This window comes from Peromyscus maniculatus, chromosome 22, assembly GCF_049852395.1.
Source record: "Peromyscus maniculatus bairdii isolate BWxNUB_F1_BW_parent chromosome 22, HU_Pman_BW_mat_3.1, whole genome shotgun sequence".
NCBI classification, from domain to species: Eukaryota; Metazoa; Chordata; class Mammalia; order Rodentia; family Cricetidae; genus Peromyscus; species Peromyscus maniculatus.
Genome location: NC_134873.1, coordinates 39,423,327 through 39,448,968, shown reverse-complemented (window position 1 = coordinate 39,448,968; position 25,642 = coordinate 39,423,327). Strand labels below are relative to the sequence as shown.

Below are 25,642 nucleotides of genomic sequence, written 5' to 3'. Positions count from 1 at the left end.
AGAAGGGATCCCAGGCTGTGACTAGGTCAGGTCTGTGTGGGACAGGGCAAGAAGCCAGGAGATGCAGCCCTTAGCAGCCCTCCTCCTCCTGGCCTTGGACCCAGGGCTGATACACTTCTCTCTCCTCCACACAGCCGAGAGCTTGGCCTGCTGACTAAACTATGCTGCTGCAGGCTGTGGATGACAGGTCAGGCAGAGTGGGTTCTGAAGGCGGCCAGACCTCAGCTTCAGGCCTGTTCATGTGCCTGACGAGCCGGATCCCTTGGGCAAGTGACATTAGCTTTGGTTTCTTCATCTATAATGTGGGCATGATTATGTGGCTCTTACATGTAAGCACTTGACATAGGAACTGGCCTAACAGATGATCAATGATGCCAACTGTTACCATGGAGACCAAGCTGGGTCTAAGCAGTGGGGGAGAGGTTCAGAGTTCCTGCAAACAGCCATAAGCATTGTGTGGGACCGTGGAAAAGGGATGCCTTCTATGGGGAGAGGGATAGAGGTCTGAGGGTCCGAGTCCTCAGTTTACCTTCCCTGTGGCTTCTTAACTGAGCCCTCCTTTCCCACATATCATACAGAACTGGCAGCCAGGACAGTGAGATGCCTATTCTTACACTGGACATGCAGCCACGGTCACCCATCTTTGAAATTCAGTACTGATCTGCTTGGTAGCATCTGAGGGTGAGCTCTATAGCCAAAGGTCCTCACTCATCTCTCAAACCTGCTGGGTTTGTTACTCTGGGTGTTTTTTTTTTTTTTTTTTTTTTTTTTTTGGTCAGGAAGGAGGTTGCAGCTGTTGACTCGCGAGGGTTTAAGAGTCATATGACCAGCTGCCCGAGACAAGGGCAGAGTTATTTGGTCTGGTCCTCAGACAGATCTTTTTATTTTGCAAAAGCCTAAACATTTGCCTTCTTCCAAAACAGGACTTGGATTAGAAAATGCTTTTCCTTGGGCAACTGTAAGATGCGCCCTGTGACGTTTTGTTTGAGCCAGGCCAGGGCGGTGGTGGGCTGGGGCAGGGTGGGCTAGGAGAAGGGCTTCGGAGCGATGACCCTTGCTGTCAGCAAATCCAGAACACGATAAATCGAGCCAGAGGTCATTTTTGAAAGCCGAGGCAAGTTCTAAACACCTAATAGCTCTCACTGCCTTTTCCAGTTGAATTCTGCAGCTGTGACTTCAACCGGCATATGTTTTTCATCAGGACCATGAAAACCGATTGTGGTATGAAAATCAAAGCAGTCCTGTAAATAGTGTAAGACAAGTCCTGCTAATCATGCCTCGTGGTCTTTGGTCCTGCCTTGTCCTCATTGTCCTGGACCGCCACTGTAAATACTGACTCATCCTGGGTTCTTGCCTCATGTCAAGAGGCCAGGCTTATAATAGATCTCTACAAAGAGACCTGCTTCCATTCCGATGCCCTTCACCCCAAACCTTCCAAAGCCCAGGCAGCAACTGCCCATCTAACTCTGGGTACCATGGCGAGTCTGTGACTGCTAGTGGGAGTCAGTCTGGCTGTTGGACCCTGGGCGATGGTGGCCTGGCTCTCTGGTATGGGGTTTACGAACATACAAGTGTTTGTAATGGTTCGTGGACAGTCTTGCTACACAGGCCAGTCCTTGAGCAGCTCTGGTTTGTTTCCAGGGGGAGGGTTGGGGTGGGGGTGCCCGAGCTTATGAGATGAGGAATTAGCACACCAGAGATACAAAGTCTTGATATCAAGCTGATATCAAGCTTCTGACACAGGCCCCTGTCCTCAGCTGGAACCCCCGACTTCCTTAGGCTGAATTCCGTGGCGCTCTGCACACCAATCGCAGGCCAGCATGACCTGACTTGGTTGGGGCCGTTTAGGCTTGTGTCTAGACTGTGTGTTAGGCAGCCTGCCTCCTCACCTAGGAGAAGGCTGAGGTTGTGGTCTAGGCATTGCTAAACTCATTCAAAAGCTGTTGCAGAAGGACTTCAGAGACCACTTCTACACATCAAAGGACTGGGATGGAATCTGGTTCCTGCCGAATCACGGGGTATTTAAAACTTCTAAAGTGGTCAGGATTACCTAGCAGTTCTTTGCCCTTCTGAAGCCCTGCCATTGGGTCTTCCGGAGCCTGGTCAGTTCCTTTGGGGTCAGGGCAGCTCGTAACCAGTTACTGCCATTGTTGGGGCCAGTTTTCACTCCCCAGGATGCAAGTATTTCTGGTTCCCTCCCGATGCCCCAGTGCAGTGCATGGGAAAGTAGAGGCAGCTGGCACAGGGCTGGCTGATTGAGGGGCGGGAGGGAGGAGGATTCCAAGGCCTCAAGCCTCCCCAGCCACAGGGCTGGCTTGCTCTGCTGGCCTTCCATCTGGGTGAACGCCTCTATCATATGCCAGGTGGTTTCCCACACCCCTTCGAGGAACGATCCCTGCTCATAGACATCCACCTTTGCACCCCCAGCTTCCCGATGAGTATTCTGCACACAGCAGCTCTACACGATTCCTCAGGTGTGTGGAGTGCTTCAGAACAATACAATTTTATAACAAGGAGTGCTCACAATTGTTACAGAGAAGAGCGCACAGGGGGCAGGCTGGGTTGCAATGGTCCCTTACTATGATGTAGAATCACGGTATGCCCACACAGGGTTTTTCTTGAAGCCCCTCCAAGGTTGAGATTAGGATGGCCCATCCTCAGTGTCTGGTGCCTGCCTTCCTCAGGCCCCATTACAGGCGAATTCTGATAATTCGTAATGAATGAAATCTGCTCTGAGGGCGCCTGGCAGTCTAAAGGCTGGCAAGCAAGTCATTTCATGTGTTTCCTCTCTGGTTACCGCTGGATACATCGTAACCCACTGATGAAAGGCTGGGAGGGTGATGTGCTCATGTGGCCCCTGAGAAGGACTGGGATGAACTGGCTGAGCAGCAGCAGGTAGTAGGTGTTAGGAACCGAGGAATGAGATGCTGCTGGGAGCTTGGATGCCCAAGCAGAGCCCAGCCCTGTGTTCATCTGGTCTGATCATCTCCTTCTGCCTATTATGCTCACACAGGAGATCCTCCGGTTACCCTGCCCAGGGCAAGCAGGAGTCTGGCGGAGGTCAGGATGTGACGGCAATGTGAAGGCCCGTGGAGGGTGCAGGGATCTGACCATGGCCCTGGCCACAAGAAGGGGTACTCATCGGCTCACCTGCTAGGGGGAAGTGACTGCCTATCTGATGGGGGTGAGTCACCTTCGTGGTCACAGATGGCTTTCCACTGCTTAGTAAGGAAAAGGGGAAGAACCAAAGGATGTGTGGGGTCTAGGCTTCAACACATGGGGGAGGTGCCTCAGGGTTTCCATACAGCATCACTGGGCATTAGGCTAGACCCAGGGTCTAGTTATAGGCCCAAAGGACCAAGATCACCCTTAGGACATCAAATCTTTGGAGGCTTAAAACACTTATTTCCCTGTTGAGTTTCGGGGGGGGGGGTGTTTATGATGTATCGCTTACCAGGTAGCAAATATGACCTTTGGGGGTGAATGCTAGACCTCAGTGTCTAGGGGCTGCAGCAGCTCATGACTTCCCCAGCTGCCTGGGGAAACACTTGTTGGTTTGGGGGCATAGCTTTTGGTCACCCAGTGCTCTGGGTCTTTGTCCTCCGGGCTGGGTGCTGACAGGTAGCTCTTGTGGCAGACTGAGCGCCTTTTATATCCTTTCCACTCGTGACAGGTGCATTAGAGAGGTCAGGGAGCAAACAGAGGAGGAGGGGGGGTCCACAGGGCTCACCCCGGTCCACTCCACTCCACAGCAGCTCAGGGTCCTGCGGTGCCCTCCTGGCAAGTGCTCACAGCTCTCTGTGACCCTAGGTGTCAGTTACAGACAAGGAAGAGGACAGACAGAAAGGGCTTATGTACCATGTAGGCAAACGACATCCATTCATGGTGTGAAGTGGGCTTATTCAAACACTGGGCTGTGAAACCCATTCAGTGGGTCCTGACCCATATTAAAATAAGTAAAATCAGAGGGGGTCACATGGGGCCAGGGGAAATACTGTTTTGTGAAACTTGTGCTGTGGACTGTGGTTAAACAAATCTAGAAGCCACGAGTATAAGGGAAGGAAAGAGGCTGCTATATGCTAGACCCCATGATGCGTGTATTCATCTCTGTTGTTTTCCATTGACTCCTAACGGCCCCACTATCAGGCTGGTGTCTTTATTTTGACCAGTGAGAAGCCAATGATCCAGAGATGTCCAGTGGCTTTTCTAGGGTCACACACTAACAGGAGGTTATGCTATCAGGAATCCAGGGCTGCTGACTCCAAAGGATACACTCTTTCCTTCCCACCCTGCCATAACTTCCAGGAGAGTGAACACTAGCCATTGAGGTGAGAAGTGGGCTCCATCCCTGGTTCTACCAAACAAATGATTCTTTCATTTCCTTATCTACAGGAGTAAGAGATAAAAATCGCTTGATTTGGCTCTCCCCACACCAAATATCATTTTAGCTGAATGTTCTTCTCATCCACTAAAACTCTTATGAGACTAGCCAACTACCCAGCAATGAATTTCAAGACCTACTCATGGCCAGTTCTCATTGTCCCTGCATTTCGCCTGTAGATGCTCAGATGGACCTCTTGAGTCCTGACTGGTACCCCTGCCCTGGGTAATCTCTCGACAGAATTAGGACTGTGATAACAAGGCACAAGAGAGATGAACCTGATCAGCTTGCTTGCCCATCTGGTTCTTTGAAGTTTTCCAGGCTCGCTTGGAAGGAAGGAAAGGGACTCCAGGAAAGGTGCATGTAGTGCACCCAGGTGACACTGGAGGCACCCCAAATGTTCCCTAAATAATGAGTCCCAGGAGAACAAAGGGTACCCAGAAGCTTTCTTTACCATGGATGTCATCTGGAAGCTTAAAACTCTCTAGAGTTGTTGCTGAGAGCTATAAAATGGGATGCCTTTGATCCAAATGCAATGGATGTAGGGACCCAGCCTGCGGATGCTCGAGACATTCCAGCTGTTTGCTTGCTGTGTGATCTTGGATAAGCCACCTTACCTCTCTGGGCCCCAGAAGCCTCATGTGTAAAATGAAGGGATGGTTTCTAAGGCAACTGCTAGTTCAAGTATATTATTATCTGTCATTGTTTGTTATTACAATGCTTTAGTGTCAACCCACCCACGTTACTCATAGGTAGTTTCTCAAGTGGGAAGCAGTAATTTAATAAATGACTTCTTCTTGTGTTTTGCTAGAGGGGTTCCCTCCAAGTCTTAATAAGCATTATCAGAGGCACTGCACATGTCTGAGGTGGCGGTTTCTTCTTCTTCTTCTTCTTCTTCTTCTTCTTCTTCTTCTTCTTCTTCTTCTTCTTCTTCTTCTTCTTCTTCTTCTTCTTCTCCTCCTCTTCCTCCTCCTCTTCCTCCTCCTCCTCCTCCTCCTCCTCCTCCTCCTCTTCTTCTTCTTCTTCCTCCTCCTCCTCCTCCTCCTTTTCCTCCTCCTCCTCCTCTTCTTCTTCTCCTCCTCCTTTTCCTCTTTTTTTTTTGGTATTTTGAGACAGGGTTTCTCTGTGTACCCTTGGCTGTCCTGGAACTCACTCTGTAGACCAGGCTGGCCTCGAACTCACAGAGATCCACCTGCTGAGTGCTGGGATTAAAGGCGTGCGCCACCACCGCTGCCTGGCTGTCTGAGACTTCTATATAGCTCCTCTGTACCTCCATATTTGACCTAGGATCCTAAGAATGATGGACAATATCCTTCCATCCTTCAAATGAATAGACAACTAGATATTCACACACTGAGTGAGCTCATGGCCTAGAGCTGGCTGGTTCCTGCAGGGGTAAAGAAATGCATGCACGCAGGGCCCTTGGCCCTCAGGGAACACATAGACATTTGACTCCTGGGTCAGGAAGCTGTATGCTAGCCCTGGAAGGGAGCTCTGTGCTTTGCTTTTACTCATGGTCCAAGTTCTCCTTGGTTCACTCATTTACTGCCAGTGAGAAAACTTTCTCTTCTGCTCAGAGCTGTGCCAGGGCATTATGTAGCAGGCCAGACGTCTAGCATCTTTAATAACAATAATAACAATAACAATAATAATAATAATAATAATAATAATTTGCATTTATACAAGGCCTTTCATCGGGGATCTTAAAGTGTATCACAAACAATAATTAATTTTCATTCTCAAGTCTGGGAGCCAGCTAGGTAGAAGCCCCTTTATTTCACGGGTGCAGGATACTTTCCTGTACCCTGAAGCATGTTGGGAGGCCTTTTTGCCTCTTGGAAATCCAATCCCTTCTCTCCGGAGGCCTGAGTTAGCATCGGGCTCTGCAATGGCGTTTCCTGTGTCAACCATCCCCCAGCTATCCTGCCTTGGCTAACTGGTGAACACCAATTTGGTGCTGGACAAACACAGTGCTGGCAGAGATCTGAGCAGGCTGTCTGTGGCAGCGCTTGCCCTAATGGCACTGGTGCGGGGTGACACTCTTGGGTGCCTTCTGGGACAGAGAACTCAATACTTGCACGGAAGTTGTCCATTTTTGTGGTAAGCCCTGGCCCGAGTTCTGCGGGTCATGCCCACAGCGGTTGGGTGGCTGGAGGCTGTGCCACCTGAGCCGGGTCCTGCCTCTGTCAGTGTGAGGGGGAGTCTCCTGAGTGTTTCTGGCTTTGGTATTGCAGTCTGCCAAGCTACAGATGCAGCTCTTCAGACTACTTTGCTCTATCTCTGGAGGTCGACTCTAGTGCTTTCTGGGCTCATCTTGGGGCAGGTGGATGCAGCATCTCAGTGACACAGAAATACCCCGAATTCCCATCGAATGACTGACTGCTGACAGAATGGATGTTCTTTCTTCTTAAGGACCTATTATTTTTCTGCTTTAGTGCTGGAGACTGACCCAATGGCTTGACACACACTAAGCAAGCGCTCTACCACTGAGTTATACCCCTTGTCCACCTATAGGTCTAGTCTTCTTTAGGTTTTTAAATTTTGTTTCATTATTTTATATGTATGGGTATTTTGCTTGCATTTGTGTCTCGGTACTACACGCATGACTGGTGGCATACAGAATATATACAGAGACATTGGATATCCTGGAACTGGAGTTATGGATGGTTGTGAGCTGCCATGTGGGTGCTGGGAATTGAACCCGGGTCCTCTGGAAGAGCAGCCAGTGGTGCTCTTAACTGCTGACCAGCTCTCTCGCCTTTCCAACAGTTCTTCAGACAGGGTCTCATTATGTAGTGAATTTACTATTTAATCTACACTGGCCTTGAACTCACAGAGATCTGCCTGCCTCTGCTTCAGAAGTGCTGGGATCAAAGGTGTGTGCTACCACCCTGCTATGGTTCTGTTCTTTATGCAAGAACGGTCAATTCCCATGAATTCTAGTTTCTGTAGAAGATCCTGACAAACAGTAATCTCTCTAGTTTTTTGTTCTTTACGCTTCGCTCTCATTCTGTCCTTCCACTCCACTTTGCTGGAATACATGCTTGGTATTACACTGTGTAAAGGATGCATCACGGTGATCTGGGAACCAATAGAAAGACAAGAGAGGCACCCGGACCTGGTGAGAGGCAGAAGGGCACGTGGAAGCCTCTGCAAAGTTGATCTTTCAAGAAGCTAGCTCTCCTGGAGACGATACCACCCCTCTCAAGAGATTTCTGGATCCGACTGCTCTGTTTACCGCCCAAGAGGACACACACCCTCCCCTACCAAGAGTGTGAGTGAGAGTTTTGTCACAGTGGCCTACCATGGAAGGAATCCTGAGCATGCATCCAGTGCTGTTTTCCTAAAATCTGCTCCCTGGTTAGTATGAGGCCTGGGTTGTGGGGGTACAGCCAGCTTCTGTTTTGACTTTGCATGATTCCTAGAGCCTGGTCTAGACCCAGAGGATCATTCTGGCCTTGGCTTGGTCTGGGCCGTTCAGTGGGACAAGACTGGGAAAGGACAGAGGGACTGGAGATGGAGCTTCCCGGTTCTTCCACGGCCAGGGAAACACCCTGCAACTGTGCTGTTGTCAGGGAAGAACCTGAGCGTTAGCATCAGAATGAAATCCTGATAGGGACCATCACCTGCTCTCTGTGTGTTTGGGGAAGTGCTTGGGTCTCCACGTGTTTCTCTGCTTAGGTGATAAAAAGCATATCGCCAGCCACAGAAGAACTCAAGGCACCTTGGTTTTCTTTCCACCCTCCCTCTGATCTGAATCTGTGTGTGTGTGTGTGTGTGTGTGTGCGCGCGCGCGCGTGCGTGCATGTGTCTGAAGGCTAGCGGTCAACTTTCAGATGTCCTTCCTCAGGAGCTGTCCACTTTGTCTGTGCCTGAGGACTGTCATTAGGTTGTGATCGCTGGCCAGTGAGTCCCAGGATCCCGTCTCTGCCTCTCCAGTGCTTTAAGTGCGCATCACCGTGCTTGGCTTGTTACGTGGGTGCTGAGCCTCGAACTCAGATCTTCAGGCTTGCGTGGCAAGCACTTTACCAACTGAGTCTTCTCCCTCCTTGAAAGCTTCCAGGGAGGTCTGGACCCACTGTCTAACTGGTGCCTGGTACCATGTAAGTTTCCAGTGTTTGCTGGTTAAGTGAATGAACTAACTTGGCGCTTGATAGTTTGCAATTTATAATGTGCTTTTAAAAATAACTTCATTGTAATCAAATAACGGAATGTAAAGAATAGATCCTGTTACTCACCCCTACAATAAATAAATCCTGTTATACTCTATTCTACAATATCCATGAACAAACAGGCTTGCAGTGAGGCCAGAACTGGCCAGTGTCAAACAGGGACCTGTACGTCACCAAGTGCCTTGCCAACAGCACACGACTAGTCTGGGAGGGTCTTTGGTGCCTTCTGTGGCTAATGAAGCTCAGACACGGGACAGGAATAACACGGTCTGTGGTGTACCGCGTTCTACATGACGGGACCCTTGGAGTGCTGCTCAACCCCGTGTCCGGCCTCCACAGCCTCCTTCAGCAACATCAGGAGTCTGGTGGCCGGAAGCAGTGCATTTGCAACCTCAGGCCCTGGGCACAGTCACAGGTCACATGCTACCATACCTGGCCAGTCCCATACTGACCACATTTGCCCACCTTGCTCTCTCCCCATGGGGTAGATGGTGCCCATGAGCCTGTCTGTCCTTCATCTTCACAACTCCATCAAGGCCACCAAGAAGGAAGTGCTGTATCCATAGGACACGGTTGCTCCTTAGTAGGGTACTCTGTCTATGTTAAGGGCTCAAGACAGCGAGGAATGGCATTCCTTCTCTTTCTACAGTCTTTTCAAACTGAGAATAAGGACAGCACCCAGCCTCTCTCCCTTCCTCCTCCTCTAGCCTCTGAACTCTGGGAGCCCATGTCAGATGCAGGCTGAGAAGGGGAAGATAGAGATCTTTCGGACATTCGTTCACATGCTTGTCCAATGATAATTCCCAGTGTGAACTGAGGAGTGGAATCAGATGTGACCACAAGGCAGGATCCATAGGGAGCTCACCACAGCCTCCTACAAACAGTTCTACAGCACACTGTGTGGGGGTGGCTGGTGTCCCAGTGGAATGGCATCCCTGTGCCCACTGGGCAGCATGTAACCCAATGCCTCGGGAATGAGGTCAGCTCCCCCCACGAGGGGCCCATCTACTCCGGGCCTCTGAGCACATTTCTTGGTGCTGTTAGGTGCTGCCTTGAGATAGCACAAAGAGTTTTAAAAACATGTGCATGCCTCAAGCTGAGCTAGTTTTAGGTCAGAAGAAGGTGGCAAAGAAGGGCCAACATGAGGACCTGAACTAAAGAGGCCTGAACAAGAGAACCATGTCTCCGCTCCCAGCCACAGAGCACCCACCCTCCATCCCTGAACCTGGGAGCCATGTTCTTCTTATTGCAGTCTCGCTTTGGGTGGGGGGCAGGTATGAAAGGGTGTGACCAGTGACCAGCCCTGTTTGCTGTGATCTCAAAGGCGAGGCCACAAGCTGGCCAGTAAGGATCATATTACGGGATTGCAGATACAGTGGGTGGGTGTCAGGAGCTGCTCCTGCATCTGGGAGACCAGCAACTGGTGCCGCCCTGGCAGAAAGTGGGGACTGATCCAAAGCCAGTGCTCAGCTGGCTAGGCTGCGTGTTCGCCCCGAGCCACAGCACCAGAGAAAAGGAACCGCTTGATTCCAAGATATCAGTGAAACTGTACCAAGCCAAAGGGGGCAGAGGCAGCCTTTCCTAGTCTGCACAAAGCTTCCTTGTACACCAAGGGGTCCTGAGAGGGCCATTTCGAGCTTTGGTCATTAGAAAGCTGGTAGAGAACAGAGGCATGAGAAGCAGATTTACCGGGAAATAAATTCTAGAAACGACAACCTTGTTTGCATTGGCTTTGAGCGGGAGAAGGTGACAAAGATCAGGTGCTTCCTAGTTCACCTGTCAGAGGCCCCTTCCGACCCCTCGCTGGTCTTCTTGCCAGAGCTCCTCAATCACCCCACCACCGTTGGCCACCTTCCCCATCCCACTGCTCAGACTGGGAGACAAGGCAAATCCAGACAGAGCAGGGGTGGGAGAGGGTTGGGCAGACATCTGGGCTCTTGAAGACAGCATGCGGTTCCCTTACCCACCATGTTTACCAAGCGGATGAGTCAGTATTCAAATCAGCATTCCCCTCCATGTGGGGACAAATGGGTGTCCCACCTTGAACCAAGCCACCGGATACAGTCAGTTCCACGTGGCCAAGGAAGGTCCCCCAACCTCCCTACCCTGCCTAAAACTGGTAGACATCATGGGTGCCAGAGCCACCAGACCAATGAACAAATACAGACGTGTAGCAAAATAAACTTTGTAAAAACACAGCAGTTCAACAATGCAGAGCATGTCCTGTATTGCCAACTATGGGGAGGAAGAACGGGACCCTTTTCCTAGTCAGCTCTTTATTGGTCACTTTGGGGGCCAGAAGCCTTGTGAGACTTCAGATCTCCTCCAGCACACATTCTGTAAAAAGCCAGACACTAAATATTTTCAGCTTGTTAGGTCATATACTCTGTCACAATTCAAATCTGCTCTGTGCTGATCATGGCTTTAGACAAGATGCAAATGGATGGGGGTAGCTGTGTTCCAATAAAACTTTATTCATAAGAACAGGTGCTGGAAGTGTGGGCCGCTGACTGTCCACTGAGCCCTTCTCTAGTCTGCACCTTCTCTGTGTAGAGGAGGCAAGGTGAAATGACTCCTTCATGGAATTACGTGGTTGACCAAGACTGAGTTTGCAAGGCTTTGTGTGGGGATCAGAGCAGGCCAGGAGCTGCCCAAGTTGAAGAGAAAATGGCCACCTGAATAACTGGAGATTTTAACGACTTTCACCCTTTCAGAAGGGACCGACAACAGAGTGGAAAACCACAGGTTAAACATCTCTGTGTGGCTACAACCCATCTAAGCTGGGATAGCCGGCTTGCATTGATGGAAGCAGAGGCTATGTATGGGTTGCCTAGTGTGTGCTGCTCGCGGTCATTTCTCAGGGAGACTCAGACACAATCTTAAAGCGTCTCAGGAGAAGGGCTGGGAAAAGAGGCCAAAAGGAACTGGAAAGCTGTGGCCCTTGTCTGCGAACGGTATGAGAAGAAAGCAGCAAATTCGTTTTTTCCAGTCAGCAGTGAGCCCGACACCCAACAGCGCGGAAACGGTCAGAGGACAGGCCCTCTTGTCCAGGCTGAGAACAGGTTGTTTTGGCTGTCAAGCATTTTCAAAACAAGTTTTCTTGGTCTCCTGACAGGTTGAGGCAAGAACAAGAAACTGAAAAGAGTGGAAGATCCCATGATCACGCTCTGGGCTTCCACGTGGGCTGGCTCTGCCTGCACGGTCAAGTTTGCTTTCCAGAACATTCCGATAAAACTGGTCTTAGGGTTAATACCACCTTGCTAGTGACACCATTTAATGGGGTGATTCCTCTAAGAATGCTCTGGCAGCTGGATAATCATTCTAGTCTGGGAGGAATAAGAGGTCAAAGTTACTCTTAAATCCAAGGGTACGACCCTGCTCAGACCTCTGCCCTGTTTTGTTTTGATTCTCACCTCAGGTTACGTGGACAGTCTTCCCTGAATCTGAGGTTAAGGACTGTCTTCTCTAAGGTGGAGTTTTCCATCTCAACCACAGAACACTTGGTCAGGGTGGGGCAGAGAACGCAGCAAGGAAGCATGAACCGGGCAGGCCGGGATCAGCCTGGTCTTAGGAAATGCTACCAGTTCCTACCAGCCTGGTCTGTGAGGGCTGAACAACTGTCTTCAGGAGAGAAGTGCAAACATACTTCTCTAGAGTGGGGTGTCTCAAAGGACAGTGTACCAGACGGAGCCTGGGCACGGCTTATCATACAAGCCACAGAAACCATTCAGACACAAGGGTGCTGGGGAGTCTCGGACCGCCTGGATAATCACCAAGGGCCGCACACGGAAGACACAAGAGCTGTAGATGGGGTGGAGCACCTCCCTTCTGAATTGTCCTCTCATCGTCTCAGAGTCCCGGAACAGTGCTCAGTGAGTCCCTTAGCGTCGCACTTTGGGGGTGGGGGCTGTCTCAAATCCAGGAAGAGGGTGCTCACTGCACTCTTACTTGGTGGGATAAGTTACTAGACCACAGAGGCTGGGCTTGTTCTGCTAACTGTCTGTGAGAATGTTCTGAGGAGAGAAATCCTCCACCGGACTTTCACCCTAGAGGCCCGAAGGTCCGAGCTGTGTGTTCAGGTCCACAGACAGCGATGTGCAGACAGCACAGGACATCCCTCCTGTTTCAAATCCGTCCCCACGGCCACACAGTGGGGACCATCAGCACGGCCGTCTCTGCCCAAAGTCCACTGGGTGGAGCTTTTATTACCTGAAAGGCCAGAAGAGCAAATCCTGCTTTTAGAGACGCAGACTGCTCTGGCTGACCACTTCTGCCTGGACTTGCCCACCAACACAGGAGGCCCCACAACAGTTCAACTTTAGATAAACAACATTTGACTTTTTAGTGTAAATATGTTCTGCGAGGGAGATACTTTCATGAACTTACTTGTGACTTATCAAGCTTTATTAGGCACCCTGCCTTCTGAACCGCTCCATCTGGCAGCCCTGTTTTTGTGTGAATGTGTTTGTGGGGGTTCATGTGGGGGTGCCTGTGGAGGCAGGCAGCCATGGTGTCGTTCCTCAGGTGTTGGCTACCTTTTTTTTTTTTTTTTTTTTTTTTTTTTTTTTTTTTTTGAGATGGGGTCTCTCATTGGCCTGGAACTTGCCAAGGAGGCTAGGGTGACCAGCCAGCGAGTCTCAGGGATCTACCAGCCTCTGCCTCTCCAGTGCTACAAGCATGTACCACTGCATCTGGCTTCTTAAATGTGGGTTCTGGAGATCAAACTCAGATGACCTGCAAAGCTGGCACCTTACCAGCGGGCCACCTCCCCGGCTCTTCACCTGGCAAATGAACACCAGAGAACCAGAGTAGGTTTGGAAAGCTCTAGGCTGACATGAAAGGGTCAAGGGGTCCACGCTAGAACTCGACCTGAAGACATGATGATTTCACCACCTTTATTTCCATTTCCAAGGTTATAAAGGTTCTAGTAGGATTTACTTATCTACATTAAGGTAGGCCTATGTATCAACACGTAAGCTTGTCGGGAAAACCTTATTGCATACAAAAAAAAGGCAGTTAGTAACAGCAGCTCCCATTAACCAGCAGTACGCCAGGTACTACAATCACCTCCCCATCAACACTCACACTCTGACCTGCACACTGTATATATTGTGCAGTTAATTCCCTAACACTCACACTCTGACCTGCACACTGTATATATTGTGCAGTTAATTCCCTAGAAGACCTTAGTGTCTGGCCATTAGTGACTGGCCACACTAGTTGGGGTTCTCTGAAATATGGGTACATGGGTGCTGAGCTTTACCCAGCGAGCAGCAATGGTGTGTGTGTGTGTGTGTGTGTGTGTGTGTGTGTGTGTGTGTGTACATGCTGGGGTCCCCAGGGCTTGGCACATGTTCTGTATGTAGTGACTTCCTATATATTTGCTGAATGGATTTGGCAACCCTTAGCATAACTGCTGTGTCCTGCTTCTCTGTGTTGGGCAGCCTAGCACGGACCTTCCACGGGACACAAAGCAACGAATTTCCATTGAATTCCTCAGAAGTGACTTTGGATGAAGTTTACCTAGGGACCTCTTGAGCTGACTTCTGCTTTCCTGCCTTCTTTTTCCACTGGGCATGACTAAGTGTCTGTCTGGAGGGCAGGAGTCACGGGAATTTTCTGCCTACTTCTCACTGTGCACGTCCCCCGCCCCCTGCTCGTTTGGAGGTTCCTGTGAAGGGGCCAGGTTGCTTGTGGCCTGTCCCTGTAATGTCCCTGACTCTTTTCTCTCATTTATAAACCCCAATAAAAAGTTTAGCTATGCGGGTAGTTTACCTTTCCTTAAAGGTCCTTTAGACTCTCAGAAAGTTGTTTCCGCAAGGATATCCTGGGCACATCCTGTGGCTATCAAGGCCTTCAGCCCCCTGGGTGAGCTGAAGCAGAAGGTTATTCCAAGCCACCTCACGGGTGGGCAGTGGGGACACACGTGCAAGCCCCTCACCCCAGCCCCCCACTCCAATGTGCTGCCCCCTCTCAGGGAGGAGGCCCACTTGAGGCAGGGGAAAGGCAGATCAGAAAGCAGCTTAGGACCAGTTTCAGGGACACAGGGTTCTCATCTTTGAACCGGGCATCTTGACCAAATTCTTCCAAGAAATGGGACTGGGGGGAAGGGGAGGGGGGCAGGAAGGGGGGAGAACAAGGGAATCTGTGGCTGTTAGGTAGAACTGAATAGTATTGTAAAATAAAATAAAATAAAAAATTCTTCCAAGAAATGAACCTGATGGACGGAATGTCAACTCCATGCCATTAATTTCATTGCACTGTTACCACAATGGCTCAAGTTCAGCATAGTTCTAGCTGGCTGTACTAGCTGCTTGCTAAAGCTTTCTCTGTGCCCTTCATTGTGAGCCTGGCCTCACTGTCAAGTCTACCCCCTTGCATGGTCACTCAGGCTAGCCCTGCCGATGGCTACGGAGTTTTGGGGATCCCTGAGGATCACGAGAGACCTATCTACACCGCGTCACTATTTTTGCTTCTTTCTACCAGCTCTACTTCAGCAGGCACGATCTAGTTCATTTTCACCGGCGGGCCTTGTGCCAAATGATCTGATAACAGACAAGAGAGACTCTTGTTCCCACAGAAGCCAGGCCTCTGCTCGTCACCATGATCTGCGCAGGATGAATGGTCCTAATTATCCTCTGATCATCCTTTGATGCTCCTTTTTTTTTTTTTTTTTCTTTTCTAGAATGCCTGCCTTAATGAGAAGTGAAAGAAACAAGAGCCTGGGCCCTCTTGCCTTGGCTGGACTCCACATCACACATGACAGCCCTGAGCAGCCCTGGTGGCACCTGTCAGAAACCAAGACACACATCTGAACAGTCAGGCCTAATTCCCAGGAAGCTGTTTGAACTTGACATCTGAAAATGTACTGCATCTCGAATTATTTTACAGGGCGTGTGTTCGGGGCATATGTGTGCACATTCCACAGCTGAAGTGTTCTATAAATATCGGATGCAGGCTGTACAGACGGCATCACGTACACAGTGTCCCTAATTCTGTGTAGTGAGATTTCAACTGGTGTCTGACCTCTGGTGACAGGGATGGAGGTTTTTCAATATGGATAAAAAAAACTATGACAAGCTATCTTAAAGATGCTTTTCACTTCAAATTCCCACAAATCTACCAGAGTTCAGGGATAACAGGTAGGTACTCGTCTGCTGCTTTCAGATGAGGGTACCAAGGCCCAGAAAAATGACATGCCCTTCCCAAGATCACACAAGAAATTAAGAGTGGTGCCTGGATGAGATCCAGGTCTCCTAGCTCACAGCCAGTATCCTTTGCATTTTCTTTGTTTTCCTATACATGTCTTCTTCCAGAGGTTCAAAGGGAACTCTGATCCTATTAATAAACGCACATTCCTCTTCACTGTGTTATTAAAAACCTCAAACCAGACCCCCTCTACCTTATCCTTTCTGTATATTTTTCTGAGTAAGTAAGAAAATATTTGACTGTAACTCACAAATAATTCAGACAACCTCACCTAGTGATGGAAAACACTTTCCCCAAGGCAGGGGGCGGTATGATTAGAACTCATGCCTCAGTACTCAGTAGTCCTCACAATGGGGTAACAAGCGGCTTTCCCCAGCAAAGAGGTGGAGATCTCCCAGACCCTCCACCCCCCAGCTCTCCCCGGATAAGCCCAACCTAGGCCAGCTTCTTTTGGCTTGTACAACTGAGGCCGAAATTTAAGCCCACACCCTGTTTTTCTACGGAGAAAGCAGCATGGACCGAGAGCTCAGAACCAAGCCCTCCGTGGAGCAGACAGAAAGAAGGCCTGAGAAGAGATGGGCTGCGGGGTCCTGCTGAGGGGATTTGCTCTGCTTGGCGGTCCCGGGGAGAGGGGAGGCAGGGCAGGGCTGCAAATGCTGGTGCCTGGTACAGTCCAGGCTGTGCAAGGCTCCCAGGACGCCGGGAGGCTCGTTCTGGGATGAAGCTGTATAAGCAGTGACTGATGGCCAGGCTTTTTAATGGAGCTTATCATATCACAGCAACAGATGTCGGGCTCTAATAAATAACACGCTCCCTCTGACCTACGCAATTTGGAGAGGATGCCTGTTGTCAGGCAGAACTGGATCCCTCCCGTCCCTGTTGCTCCGTCTTCTGTCAGGAAAAACAAAGCGTGTCCCTTGAAGAGACTCTTCAAACCGATTCTCTGAGGAGCCATCGTTCCACGTTGTTTATTTCGCTTTTCTCTCCTCAGCTTCTAAATTTCTACACCCTGTGAGGGAAAGCTCGGAGGGACGCAGGGACTCGGTCACAGAGAAGCCCAGGCAGGCAGGGAAGGCAGGCCTTGGCGGCTGGAGCCTTCTGAGAGCCTGCCGGCTCACTAGTGCTGGGTCCTGCACTGTCCTCTCAGGGTGCTCAGGCAGCCCCGGCGTGGAAAATTCCCTCTGCTCTCAAGGGGAGTTCAGCTGAGAGAAGGTTGGGAGTTTTTTAAAGGGAACTGGTCCTAGGAAACAGGGCAAAGCAAGAGACGAAGAAGAATGTCCATGAATCACTGCGGTCACTGAGCTGCGTGTCTGTCCCAAGGTCTGTCCCACGGGCCCCTGGGACAGGACTTCCTTGGAGTCTAGCCTGGGCTGCTCTGCCTTCAGCCAATGCTTCCTCTGATCCCTCTTTGCCCTTTGTCCAGGGGACCTGGAAAGTGACTGAGCCAAGCCGGCCACATCTCCTACCTTCCTGACTGACTCTGTATCGCTAGATGTCAGGTGAGAGTCCAGGAATACAGACATGAAGAGAAGGGATAGGATGAAATCAGTCATGGGCCTGGAGACAGTCATCTGGTCCCCACCAGGGTTTTCCCCAGAACTTAGCCAAGTGTGGATGAGGAGGGTGAGAAGCACAGAGCTAGTGGGTTCCCAAGCTGCCCGCTCACTAGCCATGGGGACTGGGGGGAACAGGGCCGACCACAGCTCAAGCGCCATAGAAATAAGGCATCGGCAGGTGACCCAGGAGCTAACAACAGTCAGCCAGGAAGAGTGGTCGACTCCTGGGGAAATAAGCTCCCATTGCAACCACCTGGATGCCATGCCCCAGCCTCCGAGGAGTCTCAGGCCACAGGCCTCTCCCCACCATGCTGTGAGGGTCCAAGTGGAACCAGGATTTCCACATTGTAGTCCAGGGTCCCAGAACAACTACAGACGTCATGGAGAGGGCCGGGGATGGGGGTGCAAATTCTGATACCACATCTATCTCCATCTCTTGAATTAAGAGGGGGCGATCTATATTTAGATGTTTTATTTAAAGGACTAATGCATGAGACTGGATTAGAGCATTTGGTAATAAGAACTTTGAAGGAAAAAAAGAACCAACCTAACAACCCATAGTATATTTGAGAGTATTAAAGTAGCAACAATGAAAAGCCCTTGAAATAATCTGTAACATACAATTAAAAAAAGATTTGCTAAAGACAAAGTTATTCTGCACAGACAACTGGATATCAAGTGATAAGAGAAAACAGTGAAAAGATAACACACGGGAAGCCATGCACTGTTCTGGGAGGGTAAGAAAACTCTTTCTGACCTTGAGGCAGGAGGGGAAATGGAAAATGGTGTGGGGAGGCACATGATGGTACCACTGTGTGTTGTCTACAGAGTTATTTTTGAACTATCTTTAGTGATTCCTTTTATGTTAGGGATTTTCGTGTGACAAACCATTGAAGTAGGCGCTTTGGGGGTTCAGCCTTATTCTAAGCTCCCCAGCCCTCTGCTAGGACCGACCTGATGCAGTACACAATGGAATTCATGAACAGTCATGCCATCTATGTGTAGATCTCACTGACCAGACAGGACTATACAAAGGTTGCCCCCTCCAATCTTCGTACCTACACGATACTAAGGTATCTTATTTTGCTTTTTGTCCTTTAAAGTGGTTATTTCATACAGATTAAGCGAGTGAGGGTGAGATGGAAATCCTTAGGAGCCAGGAGCCTAAGATTTTAGATCTCTGGTCAGGTCGCTGGGGTTTGGAGCTTTTGACTGTGGTACGCCTCAGTGTTGATGCCATTGGCTGTTACTATGGAAATCTCCTGTACTCTGTAAGCAAGCACACCGACAGGTAACATCTACTGCATGCTCACCACATGTCAGAGTCCGCCAGACAGCCAACACATTACCTGAACAGCAGGCAGAGTTCTAAGAGTCTACGCTCCCTGTAACAGCTGAGACGCTGAGAACAGTGAGTTCCATTCCGGCAATTAGGCGGTCATCTACGGTACAGATGACTTTACGAAAGGGAGGCTGACTGACTCAGTGGAATGGGCCCTTTAAATCGGGGTGTGGAGCTCAGGGACACAAGACAGAGACTGGAAATACGAGGAGGATTTGGTGTACTGCTGTGGGCTTAAAAATGGAGCGGCTATAAGGCAGGGAAGGAAGCCAGCTTCTAATTACTGAGAGTGATCTCCAGGTGACATCTAATAAGGACACAGGGTCCTGAGTCCAACTGCCCCAGGGAACGGAACTCTGCCAACATCCCGAATCAACTTAGGGAAGTCTTAGCCTAAATCTTAATTGCAGCTGTCTGGACCCAAGCATGGTATTGTGGGCCTCCCAGCCCATCAAAACTGTGGTGTAAAAATCTGTGCTGCTTTATGATGGGAAGTTTGTGGTAATCAGTTAGACAGCATCGCAGAGACCCATAAACCTATGTGACATGCAGTGACCCTCTAAGCAAGTCTTTACCAGTTTATAGACAAGGAGACAAAGACTCAGGAGGATTATGCGTATCCCCAAAGTTGCCCAGCCACTGAATGGTAGAAACAGGGCTGAGCCAGCTGCCAGGACTTCAGGGTCAGTGCCCGACAAGTGCCACCTACATTTCCTCTCTGCAGCATGCCACGGAGATGCCAGTGCCCCGTGAAAGGGGACTTGGGCTAACGGTGAAGGGAGTGGGGACTGTGTCCATCCATCTGTCTGTGAATGCACAGTGAGGCCGGAGCTCCAGGAACTGCTGAGTCCTTGCTGTACAAGAAGCTAGCTATGTACCCTTGGGAATTCTTTATCTACACAAAGGGACAGAAGAATTTCTGCAGGGCTGCTGCAGGGGTGATCCTACAAGAGAGAGGATTCTCTGTCACCTGTCACCGGTTAGGTTTACTGGGAAAGCAGAAGCACCTGAATGTCACGTTTGTTAATGACTGTAAGTCTCAATGTTCTTGGCCTATATAGTAGATATGATCTCTCCGATGGTTTTTCTGAAAAAGATTTTAAAAATAAGTTTCTGTTGGGTGGGGTGACTCACCCCTTTAATCCCAGCAAATAGAGGGGCAGAGGCAGGTGGGTCCCTGAGTTTGAGGTCAGTCTGGTCTACATAGGGAGTTCCAGGACAGCTAAGGCTAGATAGTGAGATCCTATAAAAAAACAAAACAAAACTTTCCCCCTTTGGCAAGGAAATGATTCCCTACTACCTGTTATCTAGAAGCTCTGGAAGGAAGTAGGCTGTAGTTTTCCTTTGGCTAGAAAAAATTTTTAAAGCTAATTGACTGTTAAAAGTCAATTTATTGTGGAATTCACATGCAAAACCAAAACATATAGCTATCATAACACAAAGGCTAACTGAGGGTATAAAGAGGCTTATTTTGTTTTAGATTTAGGATTTGATATTAGGTATTAAACACTGTAATTAATTAATAATAGCTATTAATATTAATTCATGTGTCAAAGGTTATATTTACTGATATATAACCAAAATATATGAAGAGATAGTTAAGAAGCCAATAAATGATATAAGGGAGAGAAAGAGAAAAGAAAAGCATACTTCAATATACCAAAAGAACACAAGAAGAGAAAGACAAAGGAACTAAGAACAGCGGAAATAAATTTTTTTTTTAAAAAAGCAAGATGTAGAACTTAAGCTTAATGAGCTTATTTGTTATATATTTTTTTCTTATTTTTTCATTTGTTATATTAAGTATAAGCAAACCAAATAATTCTATTAAAGGACACTGACCATTAGAATAGATTTAAAAAAATCAAAATCTATAAAAGGTTTCAGGACATACAGATATACAGAGATGAAATAAAACAAAAAGGGATGAAGAAAGACAGCATAAAAATATGTAGAAAAACAATCTATTTTAACATTAAGGAAGACTTCTAGTTAAAAAGCCTTACCAGATACAGACATTCTGTAATGGCAGAAGGACCAATACATTAAGAAGACATAAGCAGGCCCGGCATTGGTGGTGCACACTTGGGAAGCAGAGGCAAGCAGATCTCTGTGAGTTCAAGGCCAGCCTGGTCTACAGAGCGAGATCCAGGAAAGGTGCAAAGCTACGCAGAGAAACCCTGTCTCAACCCTCCCCGCCCTCCCCCCCCCCCCCCCCCCCCCCGCCAAAAAAAGAGACATAAGTATAATAGCACACTGTAGACTATTGTTTTTCCTCCCTGGGAGCTGTGGTTTGCCATTGTTTTCTGGAACAGCATAGAGCACTGTACTAAATAATACTAGCCCAGAAAAATATCACAACTTCAAATATGGATTCTACTGAATGCATATCGCTTTCAGACCACTACATAGTTCAAAAATTATAAACTGAGCCATTATAAGATGGAGACAGTCTTTACATAAAAATCTGTCCACAGCATTGTAAATTATACTACAATAAAAAGATAATTATGGCAAGCTTTTGCCTTTAAAGATCTCACCATTTGGTTAAGGGAAGAGACATATATAAAGATGTAAAAACTAAAAATAGCATAAAAGAGATTCTAGAGGAGCATGTGAGCAGAGTCCAGGCCTGGAGAGGAGGTGGTGCGGGGCTGCCTGGGAGTTTAGAGTATGTGAGGAAACCCATCTGGAGGAAGGCTGGAGGACGAGGGGATCAGAGCTGTGAGCACAGGCACTGAGAGACAGAGCAGAAGGGACATTCCCATTGTTCAGTATGCTCTCTCACTGACTGTCCCTTCCCAGCAAGTTCGTTTAGCAGAGGGGAGTCCAACCCTGTCTTCAAAGATGAAGTTCAGCGCGATTATGCAGTCCGCCCGAGGCTACAGAGCTTATAGGATTAAGCTCTGTGGTCGGAACCGGGGCATGCATAACCCTGAGCCCATGCCCACTCACTCTGGGGCACTTGTTGAGGGCAGAAGTGGCTGGACTGACATCAGCAAGAGGCAGTGTGGTAGGAAAAGCCCTGGCTTTTCAGGGCCAGGAAGTATCTGTGCTTTCTTAATGCACATGCTTAGAGCAGCCTCTTAACAGGCAGTGTAAACAGCTGATTTCACTCAAAGGGCTTTGGGGCTGTTCTAAACCATGAGAGTGTTTATGTCGTGGGCAGAGCTCCCCAAGTGAATTATAGCCTTGTACGTACTGTGTACAGTATCTTCACAGGATGCAGAAACGGGGCATGCAAAGAATGTTTCAGCTGGCCTTTCTTTTCGCTTGACATTTTCCTCCATGCCTTCCTACGAGTTTTCAGACAGGACCACAGGACAATTCTTGCTTATGTTTACCCATTACCTGGTCTCTGATACAGCCCCATGCAATTACTCAGAATAATTAAAGAATGGGGCCTTTAAGTGATTTCTTGTAGCTAGCACGAGCTGCTGGCTGTCTCTCTTATTACATCTAAAATGGATTCGTCTTCCCTGAAGTAGAAGGCAGATTTCTTTAACACGACTTCAGATGTTTTCTTTAGACTGGTGTTAACATAAAGCAAATGTGTCTTGAAAGTCTGAACCAATCTGTTAAGACAAACAGGCTTCACTTACGATATTCCTACACTGAAATCACAGGCTCGTGGTCTACAGCTCCTTAAAGATTCAATTCCTACATGCTAAAATGCCTGCTTAAGAAGTACACACACGCACACCAAGACAGCTTTGCCATGGAAACCACAAAGACATGTCTGGTTCTGACTCCGGAGCTCATACCACAAATAATGGCCCATCTTCTAAGGGCAGATCCTGTATACACAGGGAAAGACCAGATAAGTAAACAACTCCAAGACTTCAAACAGAAACCTTGCTTTCTATCTGCTTTGTTCCATTCATTTCAACATAGGTCTTAATAGTTGTTGCTAGTTAATTTGCATGATTGTTTTTTCCTTAAATATAATTTCAGACGTCAGTATACCGGACAGAAAGGGGAAAGGCACACAGTTGCAGATTACAACTCTGGGTTGCACATAGGATTTGGGGTGGTTGGAGTGCTGGAGAAGGGCACTCTGAGTAGAACCCTGAGCCTCCCATGCATGAAGGTTTTGTACTAAAGGGACAATGGAGATGACAGGAGGTTCCCCTGGGAAGAAAATCTGTATCAGGACATGGGGGGAGGTAAGAACAAGGGGTCTTAATGATCAACAAGTCTCTAGGTCTGGAAGGCCAGCTTCTGTTAGCAGGTACTTGAAAACTGTCAGAAATTTGGTATGATTCATCTCCTTGCTGGGCTCCAGGAGGCCATGGATAGTTTCCAGTTGGCTTATCCTGCCATCCTCAACACAGCACACAGTGCCTGGACCATGTAGATGCTTAATAAATACTGGATGAGCAAATGAAGAAGATGCTTACTAGACAGTTTTCATTTCTATGATTCTTTGGCTCTGCACACCCTTCAGATGGGATCACAGGTGTGTGCATATGGCTGTTCAGAGTGATAGAGTACTAACCACACGTCACACCATGATTTATTTTGGGGGGAACTACCATTTCAATCTATTGCTTCTTCAGGAGCAATTCTAGGAGGCAACGGTCTACAGACTGCTGCTGTAGACAACGAAGTCTTATCTCCCAGAAGCAATCAGCATGCTTCCGTATCAACTGGATCCTTGTGACTGAAGTGACAGCCCTCCCCTCTCAACTGTGAAGGCCAGCTGACCTCAGCCTCCACTGAGCCGCTGCATCCACAGTGGAGTCAGCAGACAGATCCAAGCAGTCTGTGTATCTGAGTATGTAACCAAGACACACCCATGCAACACACAGGAGACACGTGACACAATTCAAGAGATGCAGCCTCCCCTGAAAAAGTAGCTACTGAATCCATATACTGACGACTCGATAGGAACTCTGTTTATCAACATTTGAAATTTACCTTTTAAAACATATACAAGCAGCTGCCAACGTTTTTATTATTGACATTATTCATCAACAACTCAACTTGCTATTTAGTATTTCTCTAATCCAAATAGAAAGGTAGAGTTCTTATATGTCCTACAATCAATTTACCAAAAAAAGCCACTCATGGCCAGTCTTAGCCATCAACAGAAACAGGATGAGGAGACACCAGACCCAAGTCAGCTTCCCTGTGAGGAGGCGACAGAAGAGATTGATGTTTAAATCTAAAGCTGGAGACAACGCTGACTTCCGATATTCTCTCTTGTGACGACTACCTCTGCAACTGTGGCATGAAGGCACCATGGACAGTGAAGAAGTGTGTGTGTGGGGGTGCTGTGTTTTAATCACACTTTTAAAAACAAGCCCCGGGCAGGAGTTAGCCTCCTGAGTAGTGTCTAGTCGACCCTGGACTGTATGTGCACACGGATCTCTGAAGAAAGAACATTCGATTCACTTACTTTGCTCTCTTGGCCATTTCGTTTCCATCCCATCTGGGGCTGTATGGGTAATTTTTTTGTGCTTGGGAGTAAAGTTGTCCACTGTTGGTAAAATGATAGACGGACTGAAACGTGAGCGTTGGCTGATCGCGAGGAAAAAACAGGGGCAGGTCAACTGGGAACACAGAAAAAGGAAAAGAAAGTTAGAGTTAAACCGTTAAAAGTTAAGTTAAACAGTTCAAAGTTAGGACACTTTTTTTTTTTTGCTAAATCGGAATGTTGGGTACATGAAGGTTAGAAACAAAAATACTGCTTGAGGTTTAGATCAAAGCCATGGGGCGAGGGACCAAGGAATGTAGGGCATCGTCCCTGCCTCCAGGAGTGTCAAATCTAGTTGGAGGCAGATCAACATGAAGTCCAGTGTCACCACCCTGAAGCATGCCGTGAAAGTGCTGAAAGACCACCACAGAATGCATGTGGAAAGCATAACCAGGATGGCATCCCACCCTGTCGGACGTCCTGGCCCTGGCCTTGTCCATCAGCCAGTGCAGAACCGGCCACAGAGCTGTGTTAAGTTTCGATTATGCCATAGCTCTTCAAGGGTGGGACAGTGTCTTCCTCATCTGTAATTTGATGTGGGAGGGCAGGATAGAGGATGGTTTTCAAGAACAAACTTGGAAAAGGGACAAAGAAGGCCTTCAATAATCTCTCTACTTTATAGGATGAGCCAACCAGACTACCAGAAAAATAAAATTATCATTCTGCTTCCAATCAAGCAGCGAATCTCCACACTCAGCATTTTCCATTTTCCCCACATGTTACCACATATATTTATATCTCCTAAATCAGAGGGAGCTCCTTAATGGGCCAGAACAGGGACAAATCTGAACACAGACTATGCCTGCTGGTGCGGCAGGGCTCAGTCTAAACCTCCTGCTAATGTGTAGTCTGTGCTTTATCGCTTCATTTCGGGGTTAAGTCAACTTTTAGAAATAAAATCACTTTTAGTTTTAGTGGAGGCCAACCATCCCCGGAAACTGACTGTTTTAACATTCTTTGAGGTAGACAATAATTGTGTAAATCTCACCGCTTCTAGGACAGAGGCACATTAACAAATGCATTGACAAAATGTATAGAATTTTCTAGCTTTGCCGAGGAAGACTGAGGTACTTTGTTACTTAAAACTTCATGAAGGGGACATTAATTTGAACAAGTGAGTACACTAGAAAGTGCATGGAGTTGATCACTCTTTCACAGACAGGCAGCCACAGGGGACAGAGCTGGAGCCACGGTTCGAATCTTTGGCTCCCGTGACACTGCCTCCCCTCTGCACTGAAGAACGCTCCTAGAAGCTGCTTATAACTGTGCTGCAGTTACAATTCGGTAATCCCCAGCCTCCACTGTAAGAAGGAAGAAGGATGAAAACTTTAGCTGTACAAGATACATATATATTAAAGGAACATGGACTGGACGGTGTGGAATTTATCACTCCCTCGGGGTTGGTAATGCTGAACGTGACGAGTGTCTTCTCCATATGTGACTTCTCGAAGGAAATGTTAGGTTCAGGGTGAGACAAAAAAAACCCCACACAAAAACAAAAAC

At 48.2% G+C, this 25,642-nt stretch overlaps 1 protein-coding gene across 2 annotated transcripts in view; it reads right to left on the bottom strand.

Moving 5' to 3' along the window:
• The window catches only part of Babam2 (BRISC and BRCA1 A complex member 2), a 380,906-nt gene that overhangs the window by 5,132 nt on the left and 350,132 nt on the right, over positions 1 to 25,642 (bottom strand). For both annotated transcript variants that reach the window (XM_006984821.4, XM_076559269.1), the window contains one exon: positions 24,062 to 24,215. In XM_006984821.4, coding sequence (XP_006984883.1) covers positions 24,062 to 24,215 — 154 coding nt within the window. The remainder of the gene's footprint in view (positions 1 to 24,061; positions 24,216 to 25,642) is intronic.